The following is a 16,073-nucleotide window of genomic DNA, read 5'->3' on the forward strand; positions in this document are numbered from 1 at the left end:
TGGTTTTCTGCAATTGTAATACACTCTCTCTAGCATAGTGGTTACGAATCAGGCTGCTAACCTCAGGGTCAGCAGTTCGAAACTACCAGCCGCTCCGCGGCAGAAAGATGAGGCTTTCTGCTCCCGTAAAGATTTACAGCCTCAGAAACCCTGTACAGGGTCACTAAGAGTCAGAACCGACTCCATGGCACATAACAACAACAACATGTATATATACATGCATACATTTCTCTGGATTTTCTTCTCTAGAAAACCTGGGCTAAGACAACAATAGAACAAAATTCCACCATTTCATAATCAGTTGTGGATTGTACTCCCTATGATACACAGGGTTTTCACAGGTTGATTTTTGAAAGGAGATCACCAGGCCTTTCTTCCTCATCCATCTTAGTCTGGAAGCTCTGCTGAAACTTGTTCAGCATCATAGCAATATGCAAGCCTCGGAGGTAGTTGTGCATGAGGTGCACTGGCTGGGGATCAGCCCCAGTTTCCTGCGTGGAAGGCAAGATTTCTACCACTCAACCACCACTGCCCCCATAACTACATGGAAAAAAAACTTCAGATGGAAAGAGGCCAAAGCAAATATACTAAAATGTTAGCAATGATTGGTTTGAGGTGGCGAAACACCTTTCTTATTTCCTGTTTCTTCCAAATTTTCTACAAGTTTAACATTTTCTTTAAGGACTGAAAAGAGACCTTCATATGGAGGCTGAACTTCAGTGAAATAAACACACACTAGGGAGGAGCTGCACTGTAGACTAAGTACTGGACTGCCAACCACAAGGTCATCGGTTCAAATCCACCAGCAGCTTCTCCAAAATCCCATATAGTGTCATTATGAGTTGGAACCAACTTGAGGGCGCTTACAAATAACAGCAGTGGGGTGCCTGGAGCTAAGGTAGTGCAAAAAGTTAATGGGCTGGGCTGATAGCCAAAAGGTTGGATGTTCAAGTACAATCTACTTCTGAGACATCAGCCATTAAAACACTATAGAGCACAGTCCTACTCGGAAACAGTGGGCTCTCCCTAGTCTGAATCAGCTGGATGGCAACTGTTTGTAGTAGCATTACAGAAGTCTATAGGAGCCCTTTTGGACATATTGTCAGGCGGGAACAGCCGCTAGAAAAGGATGTCATGCTGGGTAAGATAGAGGGTCAGAGAAAAAGAGGAAGACCCCCAACGAGATGGATCAGCCCGGTGGCATCATTGATGGCATCAAGTGTGGCAGCAGTAGTGAGAGGTTGGCCCAGGATCGGACATTGTTTCGTTCTGCTGTGCATGGGGTCACTGTGAGTTGGTTCCGACTCTATGGCACCTGACAACAACAACAACAACAATAGGAGCCCTGGTGGCAATCTGCGCTTGTAAAGACTGTTGCTATCGTGTGCCAGTGAGTCAACATTGGCTTTCCTAGACTGATATCTTTATGGGAGTCCAGGCAGATCTTTTCTCCCAAGGAGGAGCTGGTGGGTTTGAACCATCAACCTCTCAGTTAGAAGCCCAATGCTTAACCATTGCACCACTAGAACTCCTTCACTGAGGAGTGTAGTGTAGGAAGCCCTATGAATCAGTTTTGGCTCTGCGTTCTAATGCGCTGGACTGCAAGATCAGTTTGAACCACAAGGTCAACTTTTTAAGCTCACTAGCCACTCCTCAGAAAGCCTATAAGCAGGGTCATTTTGAGTTGGAACTGACTCGACAGCACTTAACAACAACAACAACATAGGGTCACTATAAGTCAGAATCAAGTGGAAGGCACACAGCAACAATATAATAGTTTATTGGGGAGCCAAATCCTCCCTGAGCCCAGGTTGCTGCTGGGTACCAGGTGTGCTAACCCTGGCACATTGCGTGGCACTGACTGTGATCCAAGGAGGGGGTGCTGTGGAACATTCACTCTGCTGAAGACAATCTGAGGGCCCTGAACTCCTATTTTTTTAAAAAAGGAAGGAGTTTTTCCCAACGGAATAAGGAGAGGAAAACAGAATAGAGGGAAAGCAAATTCAAAGACACAGAGACTTGTGGAAAACTCAAGGAGGCCAGTATGGCTGGAATGCAGGGTGTAGAGGGAAAACTGATGGGAGGAGGGAGGAGGAATGAAGGATGTCAGGGATTATGGAATGCTAGGCTGAGGGATTTGTCTTTTTGCCATAGCAAAAGGGAGACTTGTAGGGCACTGGGGACGCCTAAGGAGGAGGGTGGTATGGGTAGAGCTCACCAGCTGCCATTTTCTAGCCTCAAGACTTCTTCCCACAATGGCCAGGCAGTAAATACAGGGATTAGGGGAGGGAGGCAGGACAGTCCAAAGCAGCCCTGTAAGAAGGTCAGCCAGGCCTGGTGACCCCAATCTGGCCCTCTTCCCACCACAGCAGGCTCAGTCCACATCTCCAGACACCCAGACAACCCTTTTCCCTGCTGTCCATGACAAAGAGGCTCATTTGGAGCCTCAGCAAGATTTGCAAACGTCAAACTTGTAATTACAAAGATGAAATCATCTGGTTCTTTTTAAGCAAAAGGGTTTATTGATCCCAACACTGAAGAAACACAATTCTGAAGAAACTTGCTCCTCTCTGCTTTCCTCTTCCTTTGGGATTGCTGAGCCATGGGTGGGGAGGGTTGCAGGGCGCTGAGGAGGAGGAGAATCCATAGGGAGGGATAATTCTTTAGCACTAGGGGTGAATTTATGGTATGACTATTTGAATAAAAAAATTCTTCAGGGCCTAAGAAACTGCCTCACGCAGGCAGATAACACTCTCATCCTGGACTTTGGCCGGTCTCCTTCCAAAAACTAGAAGCTTTAGGCGATGTGCCAGCCACTCATTTCCCTTCTCTCCCACCCCAAGTCTCATTTGTGGGTCCAGATCATATTTCAGCTTCAAGATGGTACAATATTTCTTCAGTAACTGAAGGGAAACAGTTTCCTTAGAAAAATGCACTCAAGGCACAGAGACCTGGGTGGTGGTGTGTGTGTGTCAGGGTGGCTGCTAATACCTGACTGGGTAAAAGCATCTCTTCAGATGCACCCAGGGAGGCAGGATGACGAGCTCCCCAGTTCAGGAGGGACAACCAGTTAGGCTCAGGAAGGAATGTACAACTCTTTTTTTTTTTTTTTAAGTTTTAATTGTGAATTGAGTGAAAATTTACAGAGCAGATCATCAGTTTTACATTCAACAAATCATATATTTTGTTTCATTACAATGATTATAATCCTCTCCATCAGTTAACAGTATTTCTCTCTATTAATTTTAGTCCCTTCCCTTTGTTTTTTAAACATTCAGGCATATATAATAATTTACACAATTATGCACAACCAAAGGGCACATTCTGCAAGTCTGCCTCCGGGCAGCCGGCTCTCAGTCCCTCTCTTTCAATGAATCTGGAGTCATCAACTTCTCCCTCTCTCCATGTCCTCATCTCTGCCTCCATCTCTGGTGTCACTGCTTTTCTGGATAAGGCCCTGCATTCTGCTTGTGCTCTTCTTCCTTGATGGTCCTAGGGTCCTCTGTTTCTGGACTGTAAGGTTAACTACTGCCCCGTGTTTGTTACTAAACCTTTACAATTGTGACAGTTGCAATTAGCCATGATAACAATTACTCATTGTTGAATTATAGTAATCTTATCCCCATCTTTTTACATCTTTTTTCATCTAGACAAGATGAAAACTATTCAGTGGGGACTTCATCTCCCCACACACACTATTAAACGAAACTCCTTCTTGAAACCTTGTTAGCCAGTCACTTCGAGCCTTTATCACCCCCTCATTTTAGGTAGCCTATGTCTAAGTTGCCTGTCCCTATCTACTATGTATACAGAGAAGATAACATTGATACTTGATGTGAAGACTCCTTCCCTCTCTGTTGGTATTTAGAGCTACTACCTCCACAAGTCAGAACCGACTCCATGGCACATAACAACAACAACAACAACCTCCATGAGTATAGGTCAAGTTCATCAAAGTGTATGTAGCAATTTACCCTTGTTTCCCTTATCAAAACTTTTTTTTTTTTTTAATCTTCCTCTAGTCCAGTTCTGATTATCAAGTCATTGAGGCTAGGTCAAATGGGTACTATCTGCAAGTTTGGGTGTTCTTGTGCATCTCCCCTCCCTTCATATCAGCTGGATGCTTCACTCTCAGCTCTAGCCCTCTGTGGCTATGTCCTTGTCCATGGGCTCAGATGTCCCCAGGCTCTCTCATCTCCAGGTCAATGGGAGTCTATGGAGTGTAGTTGAACTCAGCCCATTTCTTCATTGCTGCCTTTCCCCCTTTTCCACTCACCAGTAAACCAATGTGGTTGCCAGCAAACTTACATGCCTGCTCATGTGTTCCCTTTGAGTTTCAGTCTTAGAGGGGGGTTTGTTCTGAAGGGACTTGATTGCTTACCTTGATGGCTTCCTGGTGAACAACTTGCTTATTCTTGTAGTAGTTGCCAGTCATGCTGACATTTTTGTTTTGGGTTGTTCCTGATGATCTTTCTTTGAAGATGTATCTTCTGTTGCTCTAGCTGTTCCAGGCTGGTCTGCTTGTCCTTTCTGGTGGGAATGTCCCACCTCAAAAAGTTTTGGATGGGGCTCAGGATTCCACCTAAGGTCCTATAAACTACAAAAACTCTGTTCACTGGGCAAGTTGTGGAACCCCTTTTAGGTATTCCAATCAGTTATAAGCTAAAGATGGGCTTACAAGCTTTCTGTAATCATGTGGGAATGCACAACTCTTAAGGACAAGAGCCACAAGGCCCACAATAGGACCCTTTTCATCTAACCTTTTGTGGACTTTCAGGATCATAGAGGATTTTTCAGGAAGAGTGACCCTGGGCCCAGCTCTCCGTGATCTCTTGGTTCATTTAGAGAGATAAACTGGACTTCTGACATCTATAGATGCTTCATGGTAGAATGGTTAAGAACATGGGCAGCCCTGGATAAGTCACTCAACCTCTCTGAGCCTCAATCTCCTTGTTTGTAGAACAGGGACAACAATACCATAGTTACAGCATTGTGGTGGAGTGAATAAAGATGATATGCATCCATGTTCGTCCATTTTATTATTTCTAATAGGTCAGGATCTTGTCACTGCCCTGTGGTGACTTATTTAAGTGTTTAGCATCCTCATTTGTCCGATTGGGAAAGGAAGGCCTTAGATGGTAAATTAATTGAAACCAGTGACATAATAGAGCTCTGCATCATTCTGCATTTTCTGCTCTCTCACTGAGGGTCAGCCTGGGGTTCCTGCAGGAACAGCTGCCCACCAAGCAGGGTAGGAAGACGCTCAGAAGAGGCATCTTCAGAAGAGGCTGGCTGGATCCTTAGAAAAGGGACATTTCAGGTGCAGGACTTCAGTCAGGTGTTTTGGGGGAGGGTAGGTTTCTAGGTAGCTAGAAGACTCTCTTGTGTTTCCTTCTGTGTGCCCTAGAAGGGCTGAGACTCTTAATAGAACCCTCAATGGGTTAGTGGCTGGACCAATCCAAACCTAGCTAAACAGCTGTTAGGAGCACAGAGCTAAACATACCTGACATATATGAAAATTTCATTTATTAAATTCATTTAATCCAGTTTTTTAAATATGTGAAAAAACGTTGTTGCTGTTAGGTGCCATTAAGTTGATACTGACTCATAGCGACCCTATATACAACAGAACGAACACTGCCCAGTCCTGGGCCAACCTCATAATTGTTGACACGCTTGAGCCCATTGATGCTGCCACTTTGCAAATCCATCTCGCTGGGGGGGGGGGTTGTCTTCCTCTTTTTCTTTGTCCCTCCACCTTACCAAATATGATATCCTTCTCCAGTGACTGTCCTTCCTGACAATGTGTCCCAAGTATAAGAGACAAAGTTTGGCCATCTAGGTCTCCAAGGAGCACTCTGGCTGCATTCTTCCAACACAGATTTGTTGGTTCTTTTGGCAGTCCATGGCACTTTCAATATTCTCCTTCAACACCATAACTCAAAAGCATCAATTCTTATACAATCTTCCTTATTCACTGTCCAGCTTTCGCATGCATATGAGGTTACTGAAAATACCATGGCTTGGGTCAGGTGCACCTTAGTCCTCAAGCTGACATTTTTGCTCTTCAACACTTTAAAAAGGTCTTGTGCAGCAGATTTGCCTAATGCAATACGTCCTTTGATTTCTTGACTGCTGCTTCCATGAGTGTTGATAGTTGATCCAAGAAGAATAAAGTCCTTGACAATTTCAATCTTTTCTCCATTGATAAGAATGTTGTTTATTGGTCCAGTGGTGAGGATTTTTGTTTTCTTTACATTGAGATGCAATCCATACCAAAGGCTGTGTTCTTTTATCTTCATCAGTAAATATTTTAAGTCCTCTTCACTTTCAGCAAGCAAAGTTGTATCATTTGCATATCACAGGTCGTTAATGAGACTTCCTCCAATCCTGACGCCATGTTTTTATTCATATAACCCAGCTTCTCAGATTCTTTGCTCAGCATACAGGTTGAATAAGTATGGTGAAAGACTACAACCCTGTTGCACACCTTTCTTAATTAACAATTTTTTATTTAACAACAATTAAAAATTAAGGCATATAGAGTTCAGGTGAGGAGATTGCCTCCTTTAGCCAGTGGTTTATTTCCCAGTCGGCCGTATGTGGGCTAGCCTGGAGTTGTCAAAGGAGGTCTGTAGTTGTGCTGTTCTGGGTCTGTCTGGCAGGCTTTCCCATTATTTCCCCTCAGGACATCATTCCCAGTCTCAGGGCCCAATAAAGCTGATAGTGTGACCTCCCTGGCTTTGTCTCCACCCTGATCTTTTTCTTCTTAAAGCTCATGGCTTCTAGTTGACCAGTTAGACCATGTCAGTGAATATACACCTTTGGGCTACTTCACATTTTCTGTAGTAGAAACAATTTTGCTGGAATCCAAAGGCCGAGATCAGCTACATGTTCTATGAAGTCCCTCTGGATCCATGTAAGAGTGCTTGTGGATCATTTGTTAGAGACAACAATGGATGGAAAGTTTCATACAAAAGTCTACCTGAACAGAATGTGAAAGTACTGAATGGTACTACATAGGATATTTTTACTTTTTTTTTTTTTCCACCATGGGGACCAGAAGCTGAAACTTCTATACTGTAAGACCCACTCTACTGGGCCTCCAAGTCTTGTGGGAGAGGGAGCAGATGAATGAAGGGGCTTCTACTTCTTGCGCCTTGGTCTCTTGAGGAGAAGGTGTCTCACTTTTCTCCCAGTACTAAGTTGCAAATACTGCAAGGCTGGTTTTGTTTGCACTGTGCCTGTGTTGATGTGGAGTTTCCTTATCACTTTACCAGAACCTTTAGGCAGCAAAATAAAAACAACATCCTTTGCCAAATGTAGTTGACACAAATTGTTCAGGGGGTCTACAATGCAGCCCCAGGCACTCCTTTTGTGGGAAATTGCTCTTCCCTTCTTTCAACCACCAGGTTTTCTCTGAAGCTGCCAATCATCTAGGAGATGGCCCACAGGATTTTCATTGGCTAATTTTCAGAAGTAGATTGCCAGGTCTTTCCATCTAGTCTTAGTCTTAGAAGTTCCCCCATGAAAGCAGCCTATCATTGGTGACCTTGTGGTATATCTTTCAGTATTGCAAGGTATCACAATACAGCAAACTGATGGCTTGAGTTAGGTGCCGTGAAGTTGGTTATGATTAATAGTGATACTATGCATAACAGAATAAAACACTGCCCATTCCTGTGCCATCCTCACAATTGTTGTTACACTTGAGCCCACTGTTGTGCCACTGTGCCAGTCCTTCTCCTTGAGGTCTTCCTCTTTTTCGCTGACTCTCCACTTTACCAAATATGATATCCTTCAGGGACTGACCCCTCCTGATAACTTGCCCAAAGTAAGAGCAATGAAATCGAGTCATCCTGGCTTCTAAGAAGCATTTTAGCTAAACCTCTTCCAAGATAGATTTGTTTGTTCTTCTGGCAGTCCAGAGTACTTTTAATATTCTTCTCCAACACCACTGATGGTTAGGTGATGACATTTTGTGCTAGAAAAACATAAAGATTGTTATTTACATAATGTCACTCACACTAACACTGTCAAATCGTGTCTGCTTTCTGGAAATAAAGAAACTGAAGTTTAAGGTCCAGGTTTTGTTTAAAACTCCTAGCAGGCAGACAGGGGTCTTATCTCCAGCCACGACCTCTCCACTATAATGCGGATACACTTGGCATCTTTAGTCGGAGTCTACCTTTAGTATTCGAGGCATAGAGCCTACATTCTCCCCCCCCCCCCGTGGGTTTTGGGGTGCAAAATTCTCAAGGACTCAGACTGCCTCGGGTTTAGGTGGCAATCTGGGTTTACTCTGCGAGTCGGGTTTCCAGAAGTTCCAGGACACCGAGGAAGGTTGGTGAAAAGGCCCGCAAGGAGCGCTATTAGCCGTTTAGGGCAAGGAAGATCCCTACAGGGCGTTTCCTCGCGGAGGGGCACCGAGAAGGCCAAGGGGAAAAAGCAGCGCAGAGAAAGGAGCTCTGGACCGCCGCAGTACTGTGAGCTGGCGGGCGGCGCATGCGTGAAACGGGCCGTAGAGTTGTGAATGGTGCGTCTTGTTAGCCACAGTTTGGGGCGGGCGGGCGCGCGAGGAGGCGGGGTGGGGCCAACGGGGGCGGGGACGGCGGGCGCGCGAGGTGGGCGGTGAGAGGAAGTGGCGGCGGCTGGGGGCGGCGAGAGTTGGGTCTTCGCTGGCGGCAGGCAACGGCTGAGGCGGCAGCGGCGACGTGGGCTGGGCTGCAGTAGGCTGCGGCGCGTCAGACTCCCGGGAGCGGGAGCCCACGCGGGCGGGCGGGCGCCTGAAACAAAGGGAAGCGGGAGTCGGGGCGCCGCGGGTGGGCGGTCAGTCGGTCATTGCGGAGTCTGCCAGCTGGTACCCGCACAAGTCCTGAGCTCGGCCGGTAGGCGCGGCTTCAGGACGGGAAGATGCCGCGCGTCGTGCCCGATCAGAGAAGCAAGTTCGAGAATGAGGAGTTCTTCAGGAAGCTGAGCCGCGAGTGTGAGGTGAGGCGGGCGGGCGGGCGAGCGGCGCGGAGGCCGCAGCGCACTCGGAGTGGGCCCGGACGGAGAAAAGTTTGAGCGGCGCGGCCCCCCGATGTCCAGGCCGGAGCGGCCGCTGAGGGCCAATCTCGCCCACAGACTGCCTGCCCTTATCGGGCGGCGCGCGGGCGGCGCCGCGGCTTTGGCTCCTGATTTCGGGCCGTCTCTGCCTTGCAGATTAAGTACACGGGCTTCAGGGACCGGCCCCACGAGGAGCGCCAGGCGCGCTTCCAGAATGCCTGCCGCGACGGCCGCTCGGAAATCGTAAGTTGGCGGGGTCCGGGGCGCGCGAGGGGCCGGAGCGCGCGCGGGGCACTTGTTGCGCGGGGCACTTGTTGCGCGGGGATTGCCGCGGCCCAGGCTGGGTTCGGACGGCGCCACCGCGGCTCCCGGAACTGAGCGGGCGCTGTCTCACTTCCTACTCGGGATTCAAACTGCGAGAGCAAACCTGCGCGGGCGGCGTCCTGGCGGGGAGACGCTTTCCCTGCGGCCTCTGGGGTGGGTTCCGTTCCCCAGAACTCGGCAGTTAAGCACGCGGTGCAATGATCGGAGCCCACCTAAGGCGGAGGGGTAGTCCCCGTGTAGGCGTCAGGGTCCCGCAGGCAAAAAACACCCGTTAGGAGAGAGAAGTGGCCTTCGTTCAAGATTCTGGCGACTAGGCGGTAGTTTGTTTCTTAGGAGTTAGGTTTGTTTGTAAATCTAAATGTGAAGCTATCGTTTCTTCCAGCCAAGTGAGGATAAATCGGTCCATCAATTAATTAACTGTACTAATAGAGGAAAAACAACAACCCTAAGGAATATGCTATTTTAATTTTTTGGCATGTTAAGCCTGGAGGATGAGAAAGCAACCCTTTATCGCATACCCAGTTTGTTGCTGTCAGAACCCCGATTGATCTGGTTTTGGGTGGTAGATTTGATGACTTGCTTCCACCAAACCATTCAGGTGTCTTAGGTGCCCTCTTCTTTTGGTTTGTCCTCTTGGAGGTGCTCATGAGGGGAGGATGAGGTCAAAGAGTGGGTGGGAAGAAACTAAAGGCAAGAGGTAGATTATTTTTTAAAGAGGTGCGCTGTACCACGGAATTTTAGCAGAATCTCTTATGACTTGAGTCCCATGGCATTTGCAACTTGTTTACTGAAGGAAGGCATGCTGGAAAAGTGAACTGCTCCCACCTCCTTTACAGAGAATATGGGTTTTGTTTTTTATTGAGATATAATTCACATATTATAAAACACTAGGGGATTCTACCATATTTCAAAAAGATAGTGGGAAAATTCCACTACCTTTAATTCCATTTTCCCATGAACTTTTTGAAGGCCTCCTGTACACCCCTTTGAAGTGTACCGTTTAGCAGTTCTTAACATAGTCAAAAAGTTGTGCAACCATCATCACTTTCACTACCTAACTCCAGATTTCATTACCCAAATTGATTTATATTTAAAGAATATTTTCATATTTAAAATGAAGACTTTTAAGATTGTGTTATGGTTACTGAGACGCTGGAATATTTGGCCATTGAAGCCTGTTATGAAAGAAATCTCCAGCTCTTAACCACTTCCAAAGTTTGAGTAGTTCTATTTCTGATTCAAATGTATTGCCAAAAGACAATTTAGGTGGTGGCACTGAGTGGTAGACTCATTTACATTAGTTAGCCTAGTCAGTATGTCATCTTTTGCCTGAATTTCCTTTTTTGGTGGATGGGATATGCCACCAATGGATTTCCTGGAGGTTATTGATGTAATTTTAAAAAAGAGAAAGTACTCTTGATATTGTTAGAAAAACTCAGGTTTTTCAGAAATTTTAGGAAAGCAGCATTATTGGGGTGTGTTCTGTCCCAAGATTTTTGGCATGTAATGATGCATTGAGGGCATAGTTAGGCCCACAGTATATCTGAGTTGTTTTATAATGCTTTATTGGCTGTTTGTGTTACAAATTTATTTCCAGGGAAGAGTCGGATATTCTGTACCTCTTCCTTCTTACAAATATCTAATCCTACATATTTTAATATGTTTTTATTTTTGACAGGTATTAAAGGTTAAAGAACATAAATTGAATTCTGTGTAAGATTTGCGCTTAAGGCAGCACACTTATTTTGTTGAATGATATAATTACTTGCATTTGAAGAGGAATTTCATAAATCTCCCTCTCTTTCTAGTATCTCCCTTAATTCAATACTACCCAATATAAATTTTAGGATTATTATTTCTTAGAGGATAAAGACCACAACTGTACAGAACTGAATGTGTTTTGTGTATAAGTCTCTATCTTTCTATCTGTCCCCTCCATGATTTACATAATGCCTTTTTGCATTATAGGTACTTGATGATTTGAATTTATTGGTTGCTTAATTTAATGCCTGAAATTTATCATAATGGCTTATAAACAGACTTTTTGGCCTACTTTTTGGTTATGGAAAGTAGGTTGTGGAGAATGTATTATTTTGCCACTATTCTGACACAGTCATATGCAGTAAAAATGTACACAGTTCCCCAAACACTTTCCAACTCATTTCCAGTCCTAAATGTCTTTTTCTTTTTCCCCGCTTTTAGAAATTTCTTATTTTAAAAAGAATCAGTGAGAGTAATAAAGTATTTGTGAATAGTTGTTTGATGTGAAAGAATTTAAGGGCCATGATACTCATCTCTCCTTAATTATTAAAAAAAACTTAGATTCCTATCACAACCTGAAATAAGTGATTATAGGCGAGAGAATTTATTTGGTAGAATCTGTTTTATTCCTCTTTTAAGTTCTTATCATGGCAAGTGTTGGAATGTCTTCAGTGCTAATGATGAATGAATGAAAAAATGCAAGTGAGGGGTATGCCCATCTCTACTGTGAGATCAGTAAAAACTGTCATACCTCCTATTCCTGAGAATTGGATGGTAAAAGGTATGTTGGATTGGCACCAGGTGTACAGTTTTATTATTTATGAAGCCTGTAAAATATAGTTAGGACAGTCTGAAAATTATACATTTGAACATTTTATCAGTGTGGTGTGTTTATGTTTTTGAACTGAATTTTTCCAACTCTTATGTATGTGTAGATATTCCACAAAATAAAAATTCTGTGGTCAAACAAGTTTGGAAACTGCTCTTCAGGAGAGATCTGTTTTTACCACTTTTCCTGTCTCAGAAAGAGAAATCTTGATGAGATAATGGACATAAAGTGATGAAGCAGGAAATCTCTTCTGAAGTTGGCATTCAGACAGAGGTGAGGTAATAAAATCTGCAGATTGTCTTCACGTAACACAGAGCTTTTGTGGGCACACTGGTGGGAGAGGTTTTCTTAGCCAGGTAAGTACTGAAGACACAGCATTCATTCATGGACTCAATCTCTGGCTTACCTGCCCCACCACTCTGCTCCGAAATTTCATTAATTGAGTATGAAAAACTTGGTTGTTTTATCAAGCTGAAAGCTATTTTTCTTATTTTATTTAGCAGACACACTTAAATAACATTTACTCTGTAAGTCCTATTCAATATTTTACAAATATTAACTTGTGAGGAAACTGAGTCACAAATAGGCTAAGTAATTTTCCCCAGCTCACACAGACTGGACATTTTTCTCTAGCATCAGTATTTAATTTGAACCAATGTTGATGGTGCTTTTGTTGATCCATTTCACTTCATGTGATTGATTTTTAACTTACACTAAAAGTCATTAAAAGTACAAGGAAGGATTTTTTTTTAAGTTGATATTATTGGTGTTAAGGAGCTCTGGTAGTGTGGTTACGAATCAGGCTGCGAACCGTAAGGTCAGCAGTTCGAAACTACCAGCTGCTCCGCCGGGAGAAAGATGAGGCGTTCTGCTCCCGTAAAGATTAAAAGCCTCGGAAACCCTGTGCAGGGTCGCTATGAGTTGGAACCGACTCCACGGCACATAACAACAACAACAAATTATTGTGAACAGTCTCTGTTCACATGAAAAATTTACCACAAAGGGCATCTCAGTTAATTCAGAAAAATGTCTTCACACAGGTCTAAAGAGGTAACCGTTTGGTTGACCAGTGTGCCGAAGGTACCAATATTAGGAATAGGAGGTCTGTTGACCTCTAAAGAATCTAAGCCAGTAGCCAGTCTGTAACTAGTAGATGGCTGAATCAGCTGAGGGCTTCAAACAGACTGTCCTGAAAGTGAGCCCTTAGTTTTCAGGTGAAGACTCTGCTAGGGAACCAATTATGCATGATAGCTTCCGTTTGTAAAGTAAACAAAAACTCTCTGTTTTTAACGAAGAGCTTATATTTGGTGATTCAAAATGTATTTTCAAATGCTTCTTATACTTAATATTTCTGGATTCTTTCTATTGTTGTTGTTGTTATATGCGGTGGAGTCGGTTCCAACTCATAGCAACCCTGTACAGGGTTTCCGAGGCTATGAATCTTTATGGGAGCAGAAAGCCTCATCTTTATTCCATGGAACAGCTGGTAGTTTCGAACTGCTGACCCTGAGATCAGCAGCCCAATTTATAACCACTACGCTACCAGAGCTCCTTTTTTTCTGTTGTTGTTAAGTGCCGTTGAGTCGCTTCCGACCCATAGCGACCCAGTATAGGGTTTCCAAGGAGCAGCTGGTGAGCTTGAACCACTGACCTTTCAGTTCAAACAACTTGCAGTCTGACACATAAAATAGAGTTAAATTGCTCAAATAGATTGTTTTGTATGTTGATATGTATTCAAATCTTATAAATAATAAACAGACACTTCTCTTTTGTTAAAGTCAAATCCAGTTCTTTTTAAGTCAAGTTTTAGAAAATGCATATTTTCAAAATTATCCAGGGTTTTAGATAAAAGGTACTGTCATATGGTAATGTTGGATTTATCACAAGAGAGAGTCCCCAGTACATTTTTTTACTTGGAGTATAGAGCAGCGAAGTTTCTTTGAGCAGGGGCAGTCAAGAATTAAATGGTCTCATTTATGCAACTTTAAATTGTGTGCTCTAAAATTCAGTCTCTGAATCTTCAGAGATTTTTATATTTAAAATTGTGAGTTTTTAAATGCAGAGTGGTGGCTTCTGGTGAGACATTAGCCATGCATGATCCTAATGTCAGCAAAAAATGACCTGAAAGAAAGTATTGATTCCATGTCTGATTTTATATTTAAGCAGCCAATGGTGAATGTCCTCCAACTGGAATCAGATGTTTGTAACTTAATACTTTAAGAGAAATGATGAGTGCATGTTTTTTACTTTTTAAGTATTCTCTGTACTGCCTGGCTTAAGACATAAACTGATGTAAAAATAAATGACTGCCTGCATAATTTATGTAATGTCTTGCTCCTGATCCTGTTTGTATTGATTTTTCTAAAAGGCTTTTGTGGCTACAGGAACCAATCTGTCTCTCCAGTTTTTTCCGGCCAGCTGGCAAGGAGAACAACGGCAAACACCTAGCCGGGAATATGTCGATTTTGAAAGAGAAGCAGGCAAGGTAGGAAACATTTCTATGCAATTTGAAATACTGTAGATTGTTTCAGTAGATAATTACTCCAGATAAACCTATCACAGATCTCATGCAAATGTGTTTTCATCCCATCTTATCAAGTACAGTAACAATTTTTAAATTTTTTGTCAAACTTTTAGAGCCATCACTCCGTTATTAATTTTTTACATGTAACATTCACTATGAAGTATTCTAGCCCTTAAAGAGAACAAACAGTGTGCTTCCCTACATGTATTTTTTAAAACTTACTTCCCTTCAAAGTATTGACACAGTTTTTGTGTGTACCAAAATGTGTAAATGGCTGAAATTAAGAGAAAAGTAGAAAAGGGTTGTATGAATTTAAAACTGAATGGTATATAGAAATAGTTTATGGGTGACTTTCTAATTTTGTTACTGTAGCAAATTTAATTCTGAGAAAAACAGTTGAAAACTTTAACTTAGAAATAATGTTATTCTTTGGTTTTGAGGAGAAGCTTTTTGGAAAATCAATAAATGCTGTAAGATTTTTGATAGAAGTTTAATTTAGAGATAAGAAAAATGTAGGTAGAAATATTTAAACTGACACCCCTATTAAAATCTTAAGTTAAATATATTAGGTGAACTTTGTTGAAGTTTTAATGAATAAAGTCAATCTTGGATTGGTTGCTCTTTAAAAAAAAATTCTAATTTTCGTTATTGAGAAAATACACATTTATTTTTAAAAAATTTTCTTAATGTTTTTGTTGTTAAAACTATATATAGGCATCCTGGTGTGGCGCTGTACAATAGCACTGGACCTCAAAGTTGGTTTGCATTTCAAGGGTCATTGGTTCAAACTCACTAGCCGCTATTCAGGATCCCTATATAGGAGGATCTCCATGAGTCAGAACTGACTTGATGGCGCACAGTTTTACTGTAACAGCATACTAATTCAACAACTACTTGTATAATTCAGTGACAGTGATTATATTCTTCAAGTTGTACATCCATTTTTACCCTCATTTTCATCCCCTATTACCATAACTCACTGCCCCCTTAGTTTCCCATGTAATCTTTGAAGTTGCTGTTGTCAATTTAATCCATTGTATGTTTTTGTTTTTTTTTTAATTTAAGGTTTTTATTGTGGATTGAGTGAAAGTTTACAGGGCACATGATCAGTTTCACATTCAACAGTTCATATAACTTTTTTCATTACATTGATTATAATCCCCTCTATATACCATCAGTTAACAGTATTTCTCTCTATTCACTTTAGCTTTTTAAAAAACACACAAACAAAAAAACCCACTCAGACATATATAATAATTTACATCTCCAAAGGGCACATTCTGCAAGTTTGCTCCTGGCCACCAGTTCTTAGTCCTTCTCTTAGTTGATGAAGCTAGAGTCCTCAGCCGCATCCCCTCTCCATACCCCCATCTCTGCCTCCATCTCTGGCGCTGCTGCTTCTCTGGATAAGGTCCTGCATTCCATTTGTGCGTTCCTTTCTTGATGGTCCTAGGGTCCTCTGTTTCTGGACTGTAAGATTAACCACTCCCCTTTTTTTGTTACAAGTGTGACAGTCACGATTAGTCGTGATAACAGTTAATCACTATTGAATCTTACGAATCTTATCCCCATCTCCTTTCACCAGAC

General features: G+C 42.8%; 1 protein-coding gene across 2 annotated transcripts in view; it reads left to right on the forward strand.

Moving 5' to 3' along the window:
- Window positions 1-8,900: 8,900 nt before the first annotated feature.
- CBFB (core-binding factor, beta subunit) overlaps window positions 8,901-16,073 on the forward strand; it is a 67,365-nt gene continuing 60,192 nt past the window's right edge. The window contains exons 1-3 of one of the 2 annotated variants that reach the window (XM_006863598.1): window positions 8,901-8,991; window positions 9,205-9,291; window positions 14,331-14,447. In XM_006863598.1, the coding sequence (XP_006863660.1) occupies window positions 8,914-8,991; window positions 9,205-9,291; window positions 14,331-14,447 (282 nt within the window). In that variant the 5' untranslated portion in view covers window positions 8,901-8,913. The remainder of the gene's footprint in view (window positions 8,992-9,204; window positions 9,292-14,330; window positions 14,448-16,073) is intronic. The other variant, XM_006863597.1, reaches the window with a different exon arrangement.

The sequence above is a fragment of the Chrysochloris asiatica genome, unplaced genomic scaffold (genome assembly GCF_000296735.1).
Source record: "Chrysochloris asiatica unplaced genomic scaffold, ChrAsi1.0 scaffold00055, whole genome shotgun sequence".
Lineage (NCBI taxonomy): Eukaryota > Metazoa > Chordata > Mammalia > Afrosoricida > Chrysochloridae > Chrysochloris > Chrysochloris asiatica.